Source organism: Engystomops pustulosus, chromosome 7, assembly GCF_040894005.1.
Source record: "Engystomops pustulosus chromosome 7, aEngPut4.maternal, whole genome shotgun sequence".
In the NCBI taxonomy this organism is placed as follows: Eukaryota; Metazoa; Chordata; class Amphibia; order Anura; family Leptodactylidae; genus Engystomops; species Engystomops pustulosus.
Genome location: NC_092417.1, coordinates 47,308,787 through 47,323,896, shown reverse-complemented (window position 1 = coordinate 47,323,896; position 15,110 = coordinate 47,308,787). Strand labels below are relative to the sequence as shown.

The 15,110-nt window shown below is 39.6% G+C and overlaps 1 protein-coding gene across 5 annotated transcripts in view; it reads right to left on the bottom strand.

The window, feature by feature from the left end:
- The window catches only part of DAAM1 (dishevelled associated activator of morphogenesis 1), a 144,739-nt gene that overhangs the window by 35,004 nt on the left and 94,625 nt on the right, over positions 1-15,110 (bottom strand). For 4 of the 5 annotated variants that reach the window (XR_011848841.1, XM_072115781.1, XM_072115783.1 and 1 more), the window contains 13 exons: positions 14,762-14,856; positions 14,056-14,389; positions 12,997-13,107; positions 12,771-12,874; positions 11,714-11,780; positions 11,510-11,627; positions 10,256-10,394; positions 9,495-9,553; positions 8,764-8,951; positions 8,215-8,514; positions 7,932-8,039; positions 7,029-7,058; positions 2,700-2,803 (listed from right to left, as the gene is read on the bottom strand). Coding sequence is in view for 4 of the 5 variants with exons in the window: in XM_072115781.1 (XP_071971882.1) it covers positions 2,700-2,803; positions 7,029-7,058; positions 7,932-8,039; positions 8,215-8,514; positions 8,764-8,951; positions 9,495-9,553; positions 10,256-10,394; positions 11,510-11,627; positions 11,714-11,780; positions 12,771-12,874; positions 12,997-13,107; positions 14,056-14,389; positions 14,762-14,856 (1,757 nt within the window). In the remaining variant the exon portion in view is untranslated. The remainder of the gene's footprint in view (positions 1-2,699; positions 2,804-7,028; positions 7,059-7,931; positions 8,040-8,214; positions 8,515-8,763; positions 8,952-9,494; positions 9,554-10,255; positions 10,395-11,509; positions 11,628-11,713; positions 11,781-12,770; positions 12,875-12,996; positions 13,108-14,055; positions 14,390-14,761; positions 14,857-15,110) is intronic. The other variant, XM_072115784.1, reaches the window with a different exon arrangement.

Genomic DNA, 15,110 nt, shown 5'->3' with positions numbered 1-15,110 from the left:
AGATTTAACTTTCAAATTGTGTCGCAAGACAATGCACTGTAAATGTGCCCATGTATCTCCTTTTTGCCCCCTTAGACCGTGTCAAGGGCACACGGTTGTTGTTCTGTGATCCAGTGGAGATATTAGACCACTATTGATGCCTCCGTACAGATTGTATGGAAATGTACCAACATGGGGACTTTTCCTGAAACTAGCCCTCTCCTGACTTTCCCTCCTGAAAAATCCTGGTAGAGATAAGGATCAGGCAAGTTGGAATTTTACTGTCCGGCGTGGTTTCGTACATGGAGTACACAAGCATTTTCGGCTAAGCCGATAAAGCATGAGTATGAAGAAGCCAGGAGAGAATGCGGTCAGCCCAAAGTCAAAAACTATTAATTTTGACCCTTTTATGACTTTTATGTTTTTTCAATGCACCGAACATGATACAGGACTAAACTGACCTGTACATGCCGTAAGAGCCCTCCAAAATTTGCTAGGAACATCTTTAGGAACACAGTATCTAATAGAGCCATTTCTATCAGTACATATTCCAGATAAGACTATTCTGTTCAAGAACAAAAAACTAATTAAACAATGTGTACGGTCACAATATCCCTCAGCTTTATAATTAGTATTGTTAGCCAAGCGCAGATACCAAACATCATGCGTATGTGAGGAGTGGCGTCGGATTTCAATATGTTATCACTGAAATTTTTCTCTCATTGCACATAAAATAGCATACATAGCTGCAGAAGAATGTCTCCCGAAGCATTGTAATCTGCTCGTAGCCTGAGATAAGGAGTTGGGTGTATGAACTTTGTATTATGCACAGACGTGCTACGCAATCCTCTGCGCACCATGTGGCTCACTTCATTTCTATCTATTAGCACTTCCTCGTATCTAGAAAATATCACTCATATATAAAGTGGTGCATATTATGTGGCATGGACATTATTTTTCTACAGCCATGTCAGAGATGTTGGGAGACTGCTCCCAGACTCTCATCCATTTACAGACCAATCCCATAAGTCAATAGATAACCAATACAACCAGAGATGTATATGCAAGACCAGCATGAGGTTGTTACAAGAGTGTTCGACCAGTGCCCCCCACATATATAAAGTGGTAGGTTGAGCATGTGCCAAAAATATAGTAAAACCAGTTTAAAGAAATATAGATTTGATTATTAATTTCTGGTTAAAAATGGATCCGCTGGATACACTTGAAAATACCATTCTGTAGGGGTTTCTACACAGATTCAGGGGCATTTTGAATTTTCTATCTAGAACTCATGGGTTCAGTTGCAGCATCTGATCATTGTAATCCTCTCCACTGTCAGAGAGGAGGTGCTAGGAGGGGGTGTGTTATGGTAACTTTCTCTGACAAATAGAAGATCATAACTCACGCTCCTCTGCTCCATCGCCTCCTCTCTGACGGTGGAGAGGATTAGAATGCTCAGATATCTGGACCGATATATCAACAAACGTGGGGGCTAGAAAAAAAATTTAAAGTGCTTCTGAATCTGTATAGGACCCCCTACATAATGGTATGTTCACCCCCACACTTGTGAGATAATGGAAGATACTCTTTAAGCAAGAGTTAATCCTAGGGTTTAAGGTCCATTGTGCACATACAGGGTAGTTCTGACAAACTTGCTCAGTTGGCATACACGATTTACCAGAATGAACCTAGAATGAACTGAACACATTAGCTCAGTTCAGCAGTTCCAGGCATGATCCAGCAAGTCCTGCATTTCCACAGAAAAACAGTTGAAACTCAAACTGGCTCCACAACGGGCCTGATGGGACAGACTAGAAGACATTTTACAGATAGGTGTGAATTTCCTCTAGAGTCCATTCACTTTCTTGTGCCGCTTGGGTGCTACTAATAAAGAATGACTTCAGGTAAGCATCTGTACATGGCTAATCACTGGGAAACCAATTTTTAGTATGTTTAGTTCCTGATAATCAACTAGAACTGCAGTACTTTCTATATTCATGTACCACACATCCACATCATACCTACCTCATAAATATTAGTACCTGTACTCCAGGAGGCTGTGGAACTATGTTCCTTTACTTTGGACTGTGGGCTGGCACTAGGGGGACAATATCGCATCCGCTCTAGTATGGATTAGCTTTGTGCACTATGGTGCAATTTTAATTGTTTTTAAAGGCTTGTCTTTTATGTACAGTATGGCAAATTTGAATAAAGATTCATAGTATTTCATGTATTGGCTTTTTTGATTCACTACTTGTTAGATATTTTAATGACTACTTCACTGCTCAGGTGGATCTACAGGACCTTCTGTTGTCTTATTAGTGGGGGAATCCAAGTGGTAATTAATAGGTTTTGCTCGAAAATCCACTTTACATATTATTTTAAATAATTTTTATTAAAAATGTGGGGGAAAGAAGTGCAATTTCTCTTTTTTTAAGCCGCAGAATAGTCCAAAAAGATCTTCACATTATCGTTCAGTGCACACAAACTAGAGTTGTATCTTCTAGAAAGGCCGCCTGTGATTATTATCTGTGCACACATGGCCAGTCTGAGCTATTGTATACTGCTTTGGCCAAATTAGGAAATAATGAATATTCTGAAGAGGTCAGCTGAGAGATATCCATACATTCCAAGAAATTTTGTCGGCAGAAATGTCTGTGGAAATTGCTTCCAAATACAGGTATACACGTGAAGTTCTCTGTGTTATATAGAGTACGTACCTGGAGAGGAGAATATTACAGTTCTGTGCCCTTCTTCCATCTATCACGGAAAGTTCTTTCACCTTCTTAGAACTAAGTGTACCTTCATTGGTGTCAGTCTCCTTCTAAAAAAATTCATACAAAATGGCCATTAACTGTAAGCATTCATTGAAACACAATACAGGCGGTCCCCTACTTAAGAACACCCGACATACAGACGACCCCTAGTTACAAATAAACCTTTGGTAATTTACTGTATTTAAGTCCCAGGCTACAATAAACAGCTGTAACACGTGTCTGCAATGAAGCTTTATTGTTAATCCTGGTTCTTATGACAACCCAACAATTTTAAAATCCAATTGTCACAGCAAATTTTGGCTGGGGTTACAATTATAAAATTTACATACAAATTCAACTTAAGAACAAACCTACAGAACCTAGTCTTGTACGTAACCCGGGGACTGCTTGTATATGGTATATAAAATAACCACAAATCCAATAATTCATAATCTGCAATTTAGGGGTAAAAAAGCTGCACAGAATCTGAAAAGGGGCATCTGAAAGCTATTTAACAGAAACTGGTCAATCTATTTTGGTTTTCTAAACTTGACCAAGTTTATTGGACAATAAGTTTTAATGTAACAGGATAAACATAGGAGACACATTACTGGAGTAGCACCTGGATTAACGGGTCAGATTGATAGGAGTCAGATTGACATCCTAGTCAATAGTAATTAGGAGGACACTGGCTTGCCATGCCATCAACTTTTGCGGTACAATAAGAGCCACATAGTCTAACTCCTAATCATGTACAGACAGGATTGCATACAAAAGTTTTATTCTTAAACTGGTTGTCTGGGCCTTAAAAATAAATCTAATGCTTGCCTCCTCTGGCGCTCTTGTCCTGAGCCACCACCCGTCACTGCCAGGCCTTCGCTTTTAGCTTACCAGCTACTGCCACATGCCTGATACACATTGAGAGTAATGCTATATTAGGTATGCGGCACTACTTGGCCTATGTAATCTAACAGGGGCACAACAGTGACGGACGACAGTGGGACAAAGGGAGCGTCAGAGGAGGGGAGTAGAGGATTTTTATTGTTTTTATAACTTCCAGTTCATATACAATTTTTTAAAAAGCCTGAACAACCCCTTTAAAGGACATCAGATTACCTGCAGATATGCAAATAAGCCTGTGGTGCTCTGCAGAGCACCATCAGGCTCCACCGTATTATCATTTGTGCTTGCCACGGAGCCGCTCCAGGCCCATTCTGAGAGCCGGTAATGTAATCACTCTCTTTTCAAATCTCACCAGCTCTCAGAACGCGGCAGGCATTATATTACGGTGGAGCACCAAAGACTAATTTGCATATCTTCTATACTATACAGAAATGCAGCCATGCAAAGAAATGTAGCTTGGGACACGTAGGGATGGGATGGGAAGGTAAGTAATAGTCATCAACCATCTGATGGTAGATGTCCTTTAAGTTGAATTTGTATGCAAGTCAGTATTGGAAAAATTTTTGCCCACTCGACAATAGAATCATTGCAGCCTGGGACTAAAGTTTAGTAAATTACTCTCATCCAGAGAGCTTTACCAAACGTCACACTGGGCAGAGAGGTCTGTTTGGAACGAAGAGTCATCTGTATATGTTAGGACGGGGACTGCTTGTACACAAATTTACAAAAATGATGTGGAATGATCTAATATTTATGGCATATCCTAGAGACGTACCCTCATTGTTTGTACTGATAAGATCCCTTAAAATAATACCGAGCACACGTGTGCAACTTTGCATTTTTAGGTTTGTAGTCATTTAAGAGAATAAAAATGATATAAAATAATAAATAATAATAATTACATTCATTCTGTTAAAGTAGAGGTGAAAAACAAAATATGTTATCCTCACTTCAGTACTGAAATATGTAGATTATGAGGCCAGTTTTAAGAATTTTTAGGATCTCTTCAGATTTTATGCTCTGTTTTCAGATTTCTGAGCTGGGGATGGTGTGACTTTTGTTCTGCCTACAGCAGGATCCTGACCTTCTCTAGAGTCTGAACAAGTGAACAGGTCATAATGATGACAGACAGGTTCCATATGTACTGAACATCAATATTTGACACATAGGTTTTGCAATTTTTTTGTGTCAAATGCGGATAGTTAGACACTTGCCCTGAACGGTCATAAAAGTTCATAAGCAGTGGAGCCAATCGGAACCACAAGGCTAAGGGGATCTACATATGCAAAACCTTGTACTTTTCAGAATATGTTGATGGGTGTACTATGTGGGTAATCTGCTATAAACATTACTATCCATAATGTAATAGTATATACTCGAGTATAAGCCTAGTTTTTCAGCATAAAAAAATGTACTGAAAACCCAAACTCTGCTTATACTTGAGTAAAAAAATATAGGTTTTACTAGGTTTTTATGGTAAAATTAGGGTGCTCGGCTTATACTTGGGTTGGCTTATACTCAGGTATATGCTGTAATTATGCTGCAGTTTCCTTAAATGGGTTTACCCATGAAGAAAAGTTAGGCCCTATCCTTACTTGCTGATCAGTTGAGGTCTCCGTCAGACCCCTCGTCGCTCCGTCAGATTAATGGAGCAGATGGCCGTGCATGGCTGTTCGGCTTCTTTAATCTCTATGAAGCTGATGGAGATCGCCAAGGATCTCGGATCAATTGCAGATCAATTCACGTCCAAGGAGTTCAGCCCAAATAACTGTAGTGCTGCTCTGGCTGAGAATTCATAGTAGGTTGGAATTATGTAAATAAATCATCAACCAGAACAATTTATTACAGGCCCCACCATGACCATCCCCAAGTCAGACGACTCGGTAAGTCACACGAAGATAAAAAAAACAACAAAAAAACCGTCAGGATAAAGCACAAGTCAAAAGTGCATTATTAGCCTTGTTAAAAAAAAAAAAATGCTTCCAAAAATAATTAGCGTACAGTACCGGAGCACTCAATGTCTCTCTTCTCGAGAGTGCCTGTGTGTGCAAAATAAACTCTCTTAACACATGATAAGGAAAGCAGAGACTGCTTCAATCGCTTCATCACTACAATATTTATGTTGGATTGTGTATAAAGAACATAAAAGGAAGATGTCTGCACATTGCCATTGACCTGCCACTTATTTCTGTCATCAGGTCTAGTTACACACACAAGATAAGAAATTCCAGGCGGACATGTAATGGACGCCTCGGCTGATAAAAGAAAAAAAAAACTGAGGAATATCTGATGCAAAAAGTTTATTTGAAAAACAAACTAAAACAAATTTAGATTTACTGAAAGAAACTGGTTGATGATATCCAACATGGCTGATAACGTCCTCTACTGTGGTGCAGATTTTTCAAGCAGTTTTGAGGTTGGAACTTGGATAGGTAGCCCCAAGATTTTAAAAAGGTGATCCTTGAGGGCCTGACACCCACTGATCACGAGAACGGGGGACCCCCACAGTCCGTATTATTCGTCCTACCACTTTAATTCTATGGTAGCTTCAAGATTTCCATGAGCGGCACTATGTGTGTCTATGTGTGTGCTGCAGACTGAATGAAGCAGTAGCTCAACCTGCTAGTAAGAATGGGACCCCCATTCTCCGGATCATGGGGGTTCCCATTCTCGTAATCAGTGGGGTCCCTGTCACCTATAAGCTAGGAATCCTTTATCTTGGGAATAATTTAAAAACTTGGGACAAACCCTTGAATATTTTCTCTTCTGTTTCAGTACTCATCTAGTGCAGTTCCCTTAAATGCCCCCTTATCCAAGTCCACATGGAGCAGAACATCCTGAATTATGGTACCCAACAAGTGAAAAATTGCCATGCATTGAAGATTTTCTGTTTCTGCACAATGTTAGAAGTTTTTCACCATTGAAGGTTTTTTTTTTAATTTGTGTAGTAATCATTACTCTCACTGCAACAAGTTTACAACTCAACTATGAGTAATGTTAATGTGCTGTACATGCAAGTGTTACTGTTGAGGTTAATGGCGAGGCAGTCTACCGAATTATGTGCTTTCATCACTGCAGAGACCACCAGAGCAACAACGCTTGCAATAAGCGATTTCACGGACCAGAATTTTTTTTTTTTCTTACAAATTTCTGAAAATCTGGATAATTCCTTTATCTTTATTAGAAGTCGGAATCTCCAATAAAATCCAATTTGCTGTTTAGTCTGTAGAAAATTTTTGCTATTTTTTTTGGTTTTCTTGTTTGTCACTTACATATGGTGAAATTTTAGACACAAGTCCATCCGTATCAGCATGTATATATACTAGTTTTATGCTACTTTCTTGCAGTCATTGGTATAATGTGGCAGGGTGGTAGCAGCAGCGGACTCACCTGCTTGATGCTGTTGTTCATGGAGAAATCCTGTAGCCAAATCAGTAGCCAAGCATTGGGAGAAAGGCAATCATTGCGTGCAATTCAGCGGTGGCAGCAAATTAAGAGATAGGAGATAGAAAGTGGCCAAAGCAGATCAGCAAATTTATAGTACATTTTAAGAAGATGCTTGAAGCAAAGTGCTCTTGGGTACAAATACAGACTCAGTGAAGTCACTATATAGTGAAAGCAAAGACAATCTACAAGCTTAACAAACATTCAATTAAAAACCATCATGCACGGGTAGAGGGGTGCCCCTAAATATGCCATCTAATTAGAAATAATGACGGGCACACAACACACAATAAACATTAAACGTGCTGGTTATTTTGTGTCATGCAAAAAGTCAGGACCCCACGGGCACTCCGACTGTACGGCTGTATGTGGCCTCCATATGACACTAATACAGATGCCGATACTCCATAAACACAGCATCTGAAATAGCCTGTCACATAATATTCCAGAAAAAAAAAAAACCTCCTCACTTTGAAATCTGAGGAAGGAATGCAGTATGGTTACCATATTGATGAATACATCACTGAGCTTGTATGGAACAGTAGAATAAAGAAGTCCTAAATGTGTATATAGGATGTCAAGTTATAAAGAACTATTAAAAATGTACTTTAACTATACAAAAACCTTATTAAAAAATTTAAAGGAGATAAATTTGTGATATTCTCTAGAGATTAGCATGGGTTGAAGGATAAACAGATTCTGTAACCCCCAAAGATTCATGGTAATCACCATACCCCCATATACAGTACTGCAGCACTGATAATATTGTCTACACTGGCACACCACATATATATATATATATATATATATATAGTAAAACTTAACACCAGCTGGGGGGGGGGGGTCTACCTGTGGTCTTTGGTATGCGGAGAAGGTTCTTTCAATGTCTTCCAGGTCCAATATTTTGAACACCTTGGTGTCATCAATATCAACCCAGAGAGTTCCTTCCAGCTTGTTCTGGATAAGAAAAAAAAGGATTTAACAAATTGAAAAAGTATATATGAAGATCTGAAGAACAACTATCTCTAAAGACAAATTTAATGGTGGTTCTACCACAAACAAATTGTCTCATCTCTAGGCCCCTGCAGGGTCTAGTTATATGCCTATGTTTTCTGGTTATTTTTTTGCATACCTCTGCAAGTTTATTCCAGTTGAATGATTTTAGTGGGTTGGTTGGTTGAGGAATATTCTTCTTTTTTGCGGTTGAACCTAGAGGTCCAGGACCTGACATAAATCCTAAACGTGGAGGTCCAGGTGGAGCAGGTGGCCCTCCTGGGGGTGGAGGAGGAGGTGGTGGGGGAGCCATTCCAACAGGTGGAGGTGGTGGTGGTGGTGGAGGAGGCATCATACTTCCGGGAGGCAATGGTACTGGTCCACCTGGTGCTCCTGGTGGAGGAGGTGGTCCTCCAGGAATAGAAGCACAGATTGGTCGCTGTAAGAGAAATATAAACTTGGCAATACATCCAATTAAAATTATAAAAATCCACAAATCTTAGATAATGGTCTCAGATACTCCACCTTCTACGGTCTACATTTCCATTCTTCAATGGTACTAACTATAAGGGGATTACCTCCCTCTGGATAAACACGAATGCAGCTTGAAGAACCAGAGTCTTAATTTAACCTTATCTACTATGATATAATGAATAGTTACTAATAACTTAGTGTGAGGATTTCTTACACTGTTCAGCTCCTGGATTTGTGCTGTTAGTTCCACCACTTGCTGCTTCACTTGCTTGCACTCAGTAGACTCCTTTTCTAGCTTCTCCTTCATCTTGTTCAGAGTCTGCATCATCTCCTCTTTCTCCTGAGTCTTGGCATCACATTCTCTCTCTTTTTTCTCCAGTTTCTGCTGAAGTTCATGGTGCTCTGGAATGGCAAAAAGTGGAACAGGTTACAGAATCTGCAGCTGCTTTTACAACAATTATATTGGAATATAGGAATGGGGAGCATTTCAACTATAACTTTTAGGTCACAGATCATAAGATCTGATTCTGCGGCTCAACCAGTCAGGATCTTTGTAGAGGATCATGTGGTGCAATCCGATTCAAATCAGCAGGAGTTTTGTTTTGCTACTTTGGGAATAGATGGATGTATTATGGCAGGAAAGAGATGCTCTCAAACAAAAAAGATCAGTCATGGTGCCCTCTATGGCCATCAGCGTCTTTGGCTACTCTATGTACACTGGGTATACATGGTACTAGTCTGAGTCACATCCTCAGATCTCTAATGGATCAACAAAAACAGGGGAGAATATCAGACTACAACGGTAGAGTGTGCAAAGTATTGTCAGAAACTGGTGGCTTTTTTTATTGAAACGAAGAGAGGACTGGGAAAAACGTCAGAGGAAAATCTAAAATGTAGAAAATGGATCCCCTTAAGGAGTTTTTAGAGTCTACATGAGACATTTACCTTTCCGCATCTTCTCAGCCTGTTCCTTCCACTGCTTAACTTCATTCTCATTTACTAGCCTGTGTGAGAATCACCAGAAAAGTCATAGTTAACCAAAGTTTCCAAAGAGTCAGGATGAACTAACATGGGTTGATGTGACAGTAGGTACAGATCCCTTAACTATCTCTACTGCACCAAATGAACAGTAATTAGATCTATCAGCTTCACATGCTATTAAAATTAACATTTTATGGCCTCTGCTATATAAAAAAAGAAAAAGCTCATGAGTCCAGTGTATTTACAAGCTCCACCTCCACTTAAAGGAATTTTCCAACAAAACAAGTTAGGCCCTATCCACAGGAGCGCATGAGCTCCATCAGCTCCATAGAAATGAATGGGACAGGCCAAACATACGCATCTTGTTGCTTTATTCATCTTGGGCAGCAACGAGAGGTCCAACTGGAGTACATCGGACCCCTCGAACTAGTGATCATCGAGAACCCAACCGATCAGCAACTTCCTTTGGGAAAACCCCTTTAATGAGTTAAAGAGTTTTAAGAGCTAGTTATCCAGACTGCACAGCAACTCATACTGAGAAATAAGATTTAAGCAGATGGGGAAGAGGGGGTGAACCAAACGAAGTTGGGCTCCAGGTAGAAAGAGACTGGGTCAAGCTTAATAGAATGGACTCAAGAACGATCTCACTAAAATATTTGACCAGCTTTCTGATATGGATTTTCACATTTGCAGTAATAGCACAATGTTATAATGATCATGCTTACATTCTAACTACATTTTTGACGTTAAAATTTTCCAGAGGAGAGATGTCAGCATCTTGTCCTTTATCATTTTGGATCACAATTTGCTGAACTATCCGGTCCAGAAGAAGCCAGTAATGTACAGTATTGCCATTTCGTTTATCTGTTTACCAAAGGACAAAGAGACAAAAGATATTTCATAAAATGTTATATTCTCGGAGGACAAGGGCATAACCTTCAGCAAGAAAAGTAGCAACAGATAACTTATCGAGTTCTCAGAAGAAGAAAACAACTGACATCGAGTGTCACCAGAAATGCTCTATAAATAACCATCACATAGCAAATATGTAATAGAGTGAGAAGAACAGAGGCGGCCAAGATCTGTCGGGAGCCAAGTGAGGTTTTTTCTTTCTTTTGAACATGTGATCTGAGAGACTTACTGACTTCTCATTAAGATATGTTCAAAGAATGTAAGATCAGATATCACATTTTTAAATATATTAATTTTTTACGTCATTACCCATGAACACACACACTTTCTTTTTTTGCTACAGTTCACAAGAGCTTGGTGTCTACTCTAGCTCTTGATTTTTAGCTTTGCTGTATAGACTAGAACAATACCTGCAGAGCCATCTCGTATTTTATTAAGAAGAAGGAGTTACATGACTAATAGCTCTACTTTATGACCACTTACAAAAAAAAAAAAAAATGTCTGCTTAGCAACACACACTGAGCAGCCCTGGGGATTGCTGTAACGGATATCAGCTGGTTAGTGAGTGTGACGGATGCTGGACCCCCACCAATCAATTATTATTAAGATAAACTAGGAGTTATTATTCCGATCTCCTATTCTGACAACTGATCATCAATACCCTAATCCTAGGCAACCCCTTTATAGGGGTATTCAGAATAATTACGCTAATCGGTATCTAATGAATGGGAATGGTGGAGAGATGGGATAGACTAACCATCAAGACCCCCCGGGCATCTGTAAAAAATAGGGTCTGCCAGTTTGCTACTGAAGTATGTAGGTGTCTAATGGAAGGGGGATGGGGGGGGGGGGGGGGAGTCAAAATCTGACATCAAAGGATAAATAGTTTTGTAGCTAAAAAAATGTTAACAACCAACCAAGTCAAAATATAATTATCCATTTACTTATCCATATTCAACCAAAGCGTTTGCATAAAGATAACATTTTCTACAAAGGGCCAGATCCTTCAGAGAGATACAGCAGAAAACCTTCAGAACTGCAGCAGGACACTCCACTCTTATACTTACAAGGCATTTGGAGGCAATGATGAAGTATAGACATAAAGTGCGGATAGCATTCCGAGTGCGTTATCCTCTTTCTAATGAGCTCAAACATTTGAGTTGCGCTTTTCGTGTCTATGTGAACCTGTATAATAGGAAATATACACGATATAAACCAAGGAAGCAATACAATACATCCCACATATCTAGTGGAATAATAGCATCACTCACCAGGTCAAATCTTTTGGCAAATTCAAGTTCATCTTCATTTCTTAGCATCTCAAAAAAATCTAGATGTCTGAAAGTAATAAAAAGTAGAGAATATTATATGTCCTGTGCACACTCAGTACATTCATTATTCAGGTGCCGTGACTGATGTACAAGTAATACAATATACTGCTCAATATTGGAGTTTACATAATATAAATGCACTTGAAGAGGACAGTAAGCAGCTCCTAGTGCTAGAACAGACGCCGTATTGATACACTGCTAGCATTATCAGAAACCTCCGATAACACCAACAAACACTGCAGCGCTGTACAATAGAAAACACCGGACCACACTGTAAGTGGTCGGGCGTATTCATAAGGGGGTGGGATTAGGGGCGGTGACTGCCACGTGAAGCTCTGTAGTCACCGCCGGCTTATGGAGTAGGATGGTGGTCCGGGGGTGAAGCAGCACCTTGGACCGCCCCATCATGAATACGCCCGACCTCTTACAGTGCGGTCCAGCGTTTTCTAGTGTACAGCATGGCAGTGTTTGCTAGCGTTATCAGAGGTTTCCGATAATGCTTGCAGTGTAACACTGTAGCGTCTGTTGTAGCACTAGGAGCTGCTTAGTTTAGTTACTCCTAGTTGCAGTTTTTACAGGTGACAGGTCATCTTTAAGAAGCTAAAAGAAGAGCAGATTCTGCTAGAGGGGGCACACACCAGTATTTGGTTTACAATCCATGATCTGGTGAACGATTTCCTTTAACAAAGGCACAAAGGTAAGTTGCTACTTTGTAGTTATCGCATTATACTACAATTTATACTTTATGCACACAACAGTTTCGATAGGCCATCACAGCAGCCATTGGCCATACGCACAGTCACGCTACATTGAACACACCGTGTCCTATCGTATTGTGACCGACCTGTCATGCTTCCATTTCCAATGGGCCGCAAATTTTCCCCAGTGTGCGGCCCCTATGACGCGCTTGTTCATGTGCACCTTAATCTGTACAACTTTTTATCCTAAACGGAGACTGAAACTATAAAAGAGAAAAAAAATCGGACCGATCACTTACCTGTCAAGTGTAGAATTATCATGCTCCCGAAGCTTATCGATGACTGGCTGAATTCCTAGCATTAGAAATTCATATCGGAGATGAAGTCGGAAATCTAGGCTTTCCTAAAAATGGAAAATGCTCATATAAGTCACTTTCCTAAATAAGTGTGTGGAAGCAAAATCTTTATTATCAAACCCAATGCTGTATACCATGACATAAGGAATAAAGTAAAAAATCTCCTTACCACGCCTGCTCCTTGGCTAAGCACTGCATTAATAAAGGACATGATTGCCGTCTTCAAGCTGACTTCATCACGATACCTTCCAGTGCTCCGATCCAAGTCATTAATTAAAGTCTAATGTCAAAAAAAGTAAAGGGAATGTATTAGCAATTTTCCAGTTTTACATAACAATAAAAAAAATATATGTTTGATCCACTTGGTTTTTAAATACTGATTGATCCAATTTTATTTCTGTTCCATAATTGCTGGGGAGGGCGTCTCGTTTTAGCTTCAATAACAGCATCTAGAGATCTGCTTTAGTCTAACCAAGTCTAACGTCCATAGGAAGCAATCGTCTGGAGACGACTCCTGAAGTCTATGTAGTCTTTGAAGTCTTTGTATGTGATGTAAATTAAGTGACTGCTGCAAAGAAAGCACTTAAAGAATTATCCAGTATCTATTACCAGGCTTAGTGGCCAAAGTGAAAATTGCAGGATTTAACAGAGATGTCTCCATGGATACAGACTACAAAAAATGCTGTGTAGTAAGTAATATGCTCTTTTATCTACCCAACTTGGAGAAAGTATGTCTGTGTTGTCAGAGTACAGTGTTATTTACTGTAATCACAAAGACATAATGGACTCTGGTAGAGGTCCTCTTATGCATGCTCGTTCCCTAAATCCAGGGCTCCCGTATTGCAGAGAAAGGGACTTTATAAAAATATATAAATAATAATAATAATCCCTTTCCTTTTTGTTGTGCTAACAATTACATACACATACATATATAAAAAAGGAGGCAGCACATGCAATAACTGATACTCCGGTGCAAGGCCCAGGATCCGCACTTAGTTCATCCAACGAATAACGAAGAGAAAAATGGCAGCACTCCAAGATTCCATCCAAAATTGTATACTTTAAAGTGACCACTGCAACGTTTTTACTCCTGGAGTCTTTGCTTCAGACCTAAGTAGTTGATACAATTCGTATACAATTTTGGATGGAATCTTGGAGTGCTGCCATTTTATCTTTGACTCGTCATTCATATGGTTTTTAATCATTTATTACATGGTAGTGGCATTACCTGGAAACGCGTCCTCTCACTGGCGTATCTCTGGTAATGCAGCATGGCTTCCAATACCTTCTTATGTCCACCAGGGACCAAGCAGACCGCTCCCATTATTTCCAGCACCGCTACTTTAGTCTTGATGTTTTCTGTGGCCAAACTTTGAGCGATAACATTAATGCTCTCTGAATGGGCCAAGACATGAGCCCGCCCCTGAGAGTTGTTCATTAGCGCTTTGATGCAGCCAATGAGAGAGGTATGTATTTGGGACTCTGCTATATCATAGTCCATATTTCTGAGGAAGTTCAAAATGCACGTCAAACCATCCATCTCTATGAATCTGGTCACAAACCTACAAAAAAAAAAAAAAAAAAATTAATCAGAAACCCCTTTCAATGTATCCCCATCAGGAATCTAATTTATTAGCAAGTACAGTGAACCCCAACATTTAATTGATAAGGGTATATTCACATGTTGCTTTAACGTGATTAGAGTCTAGACAGGTGGGTCCGGTTATCTCATGGCAAATTTACTACCAATGTGCACTGATACAGATGGCTTCAAAAGAAGGAAGTATATAACTTCTAGCAACATTACATAGAATGTGCCACTGTATTAAATTTGGCACATTAGAAAAGGCACGAGTTAAGCGGCATAAAACATTCCCAAAAAGTTTGTTAAACTTTTTTTGTCGATTGCTGGACAAAATAATTTTAGTACTGACCTCATCGGTTTCGTCCTTAGCGCAGTCTTCAAGCTCTCTATAGTTTTGTTCCTTTCGTCTTCATCTTCCTTTTCCATTGCCAATAATGTTCTCCTCTGCGACATGGGAAATGGGGAAGTTAATTGCTTGTTCATTAAGAGTTTAATAGGATCATTAGCTATTTATTGCATCATGGGAGTGTTGAGAAAAATACCAACGTAAAGCAAGGCGCCAAATAGACGCAATTTATAGGATTCAATAATCTGTTATGAAAACAGTAAAACAGGGCATTGATGAAGGTTACATTTTAAGGAATGGAAGGCTAGCACTCTGTGCCCACGTAAACCATCTGCTATAAACAGGAAGGCAT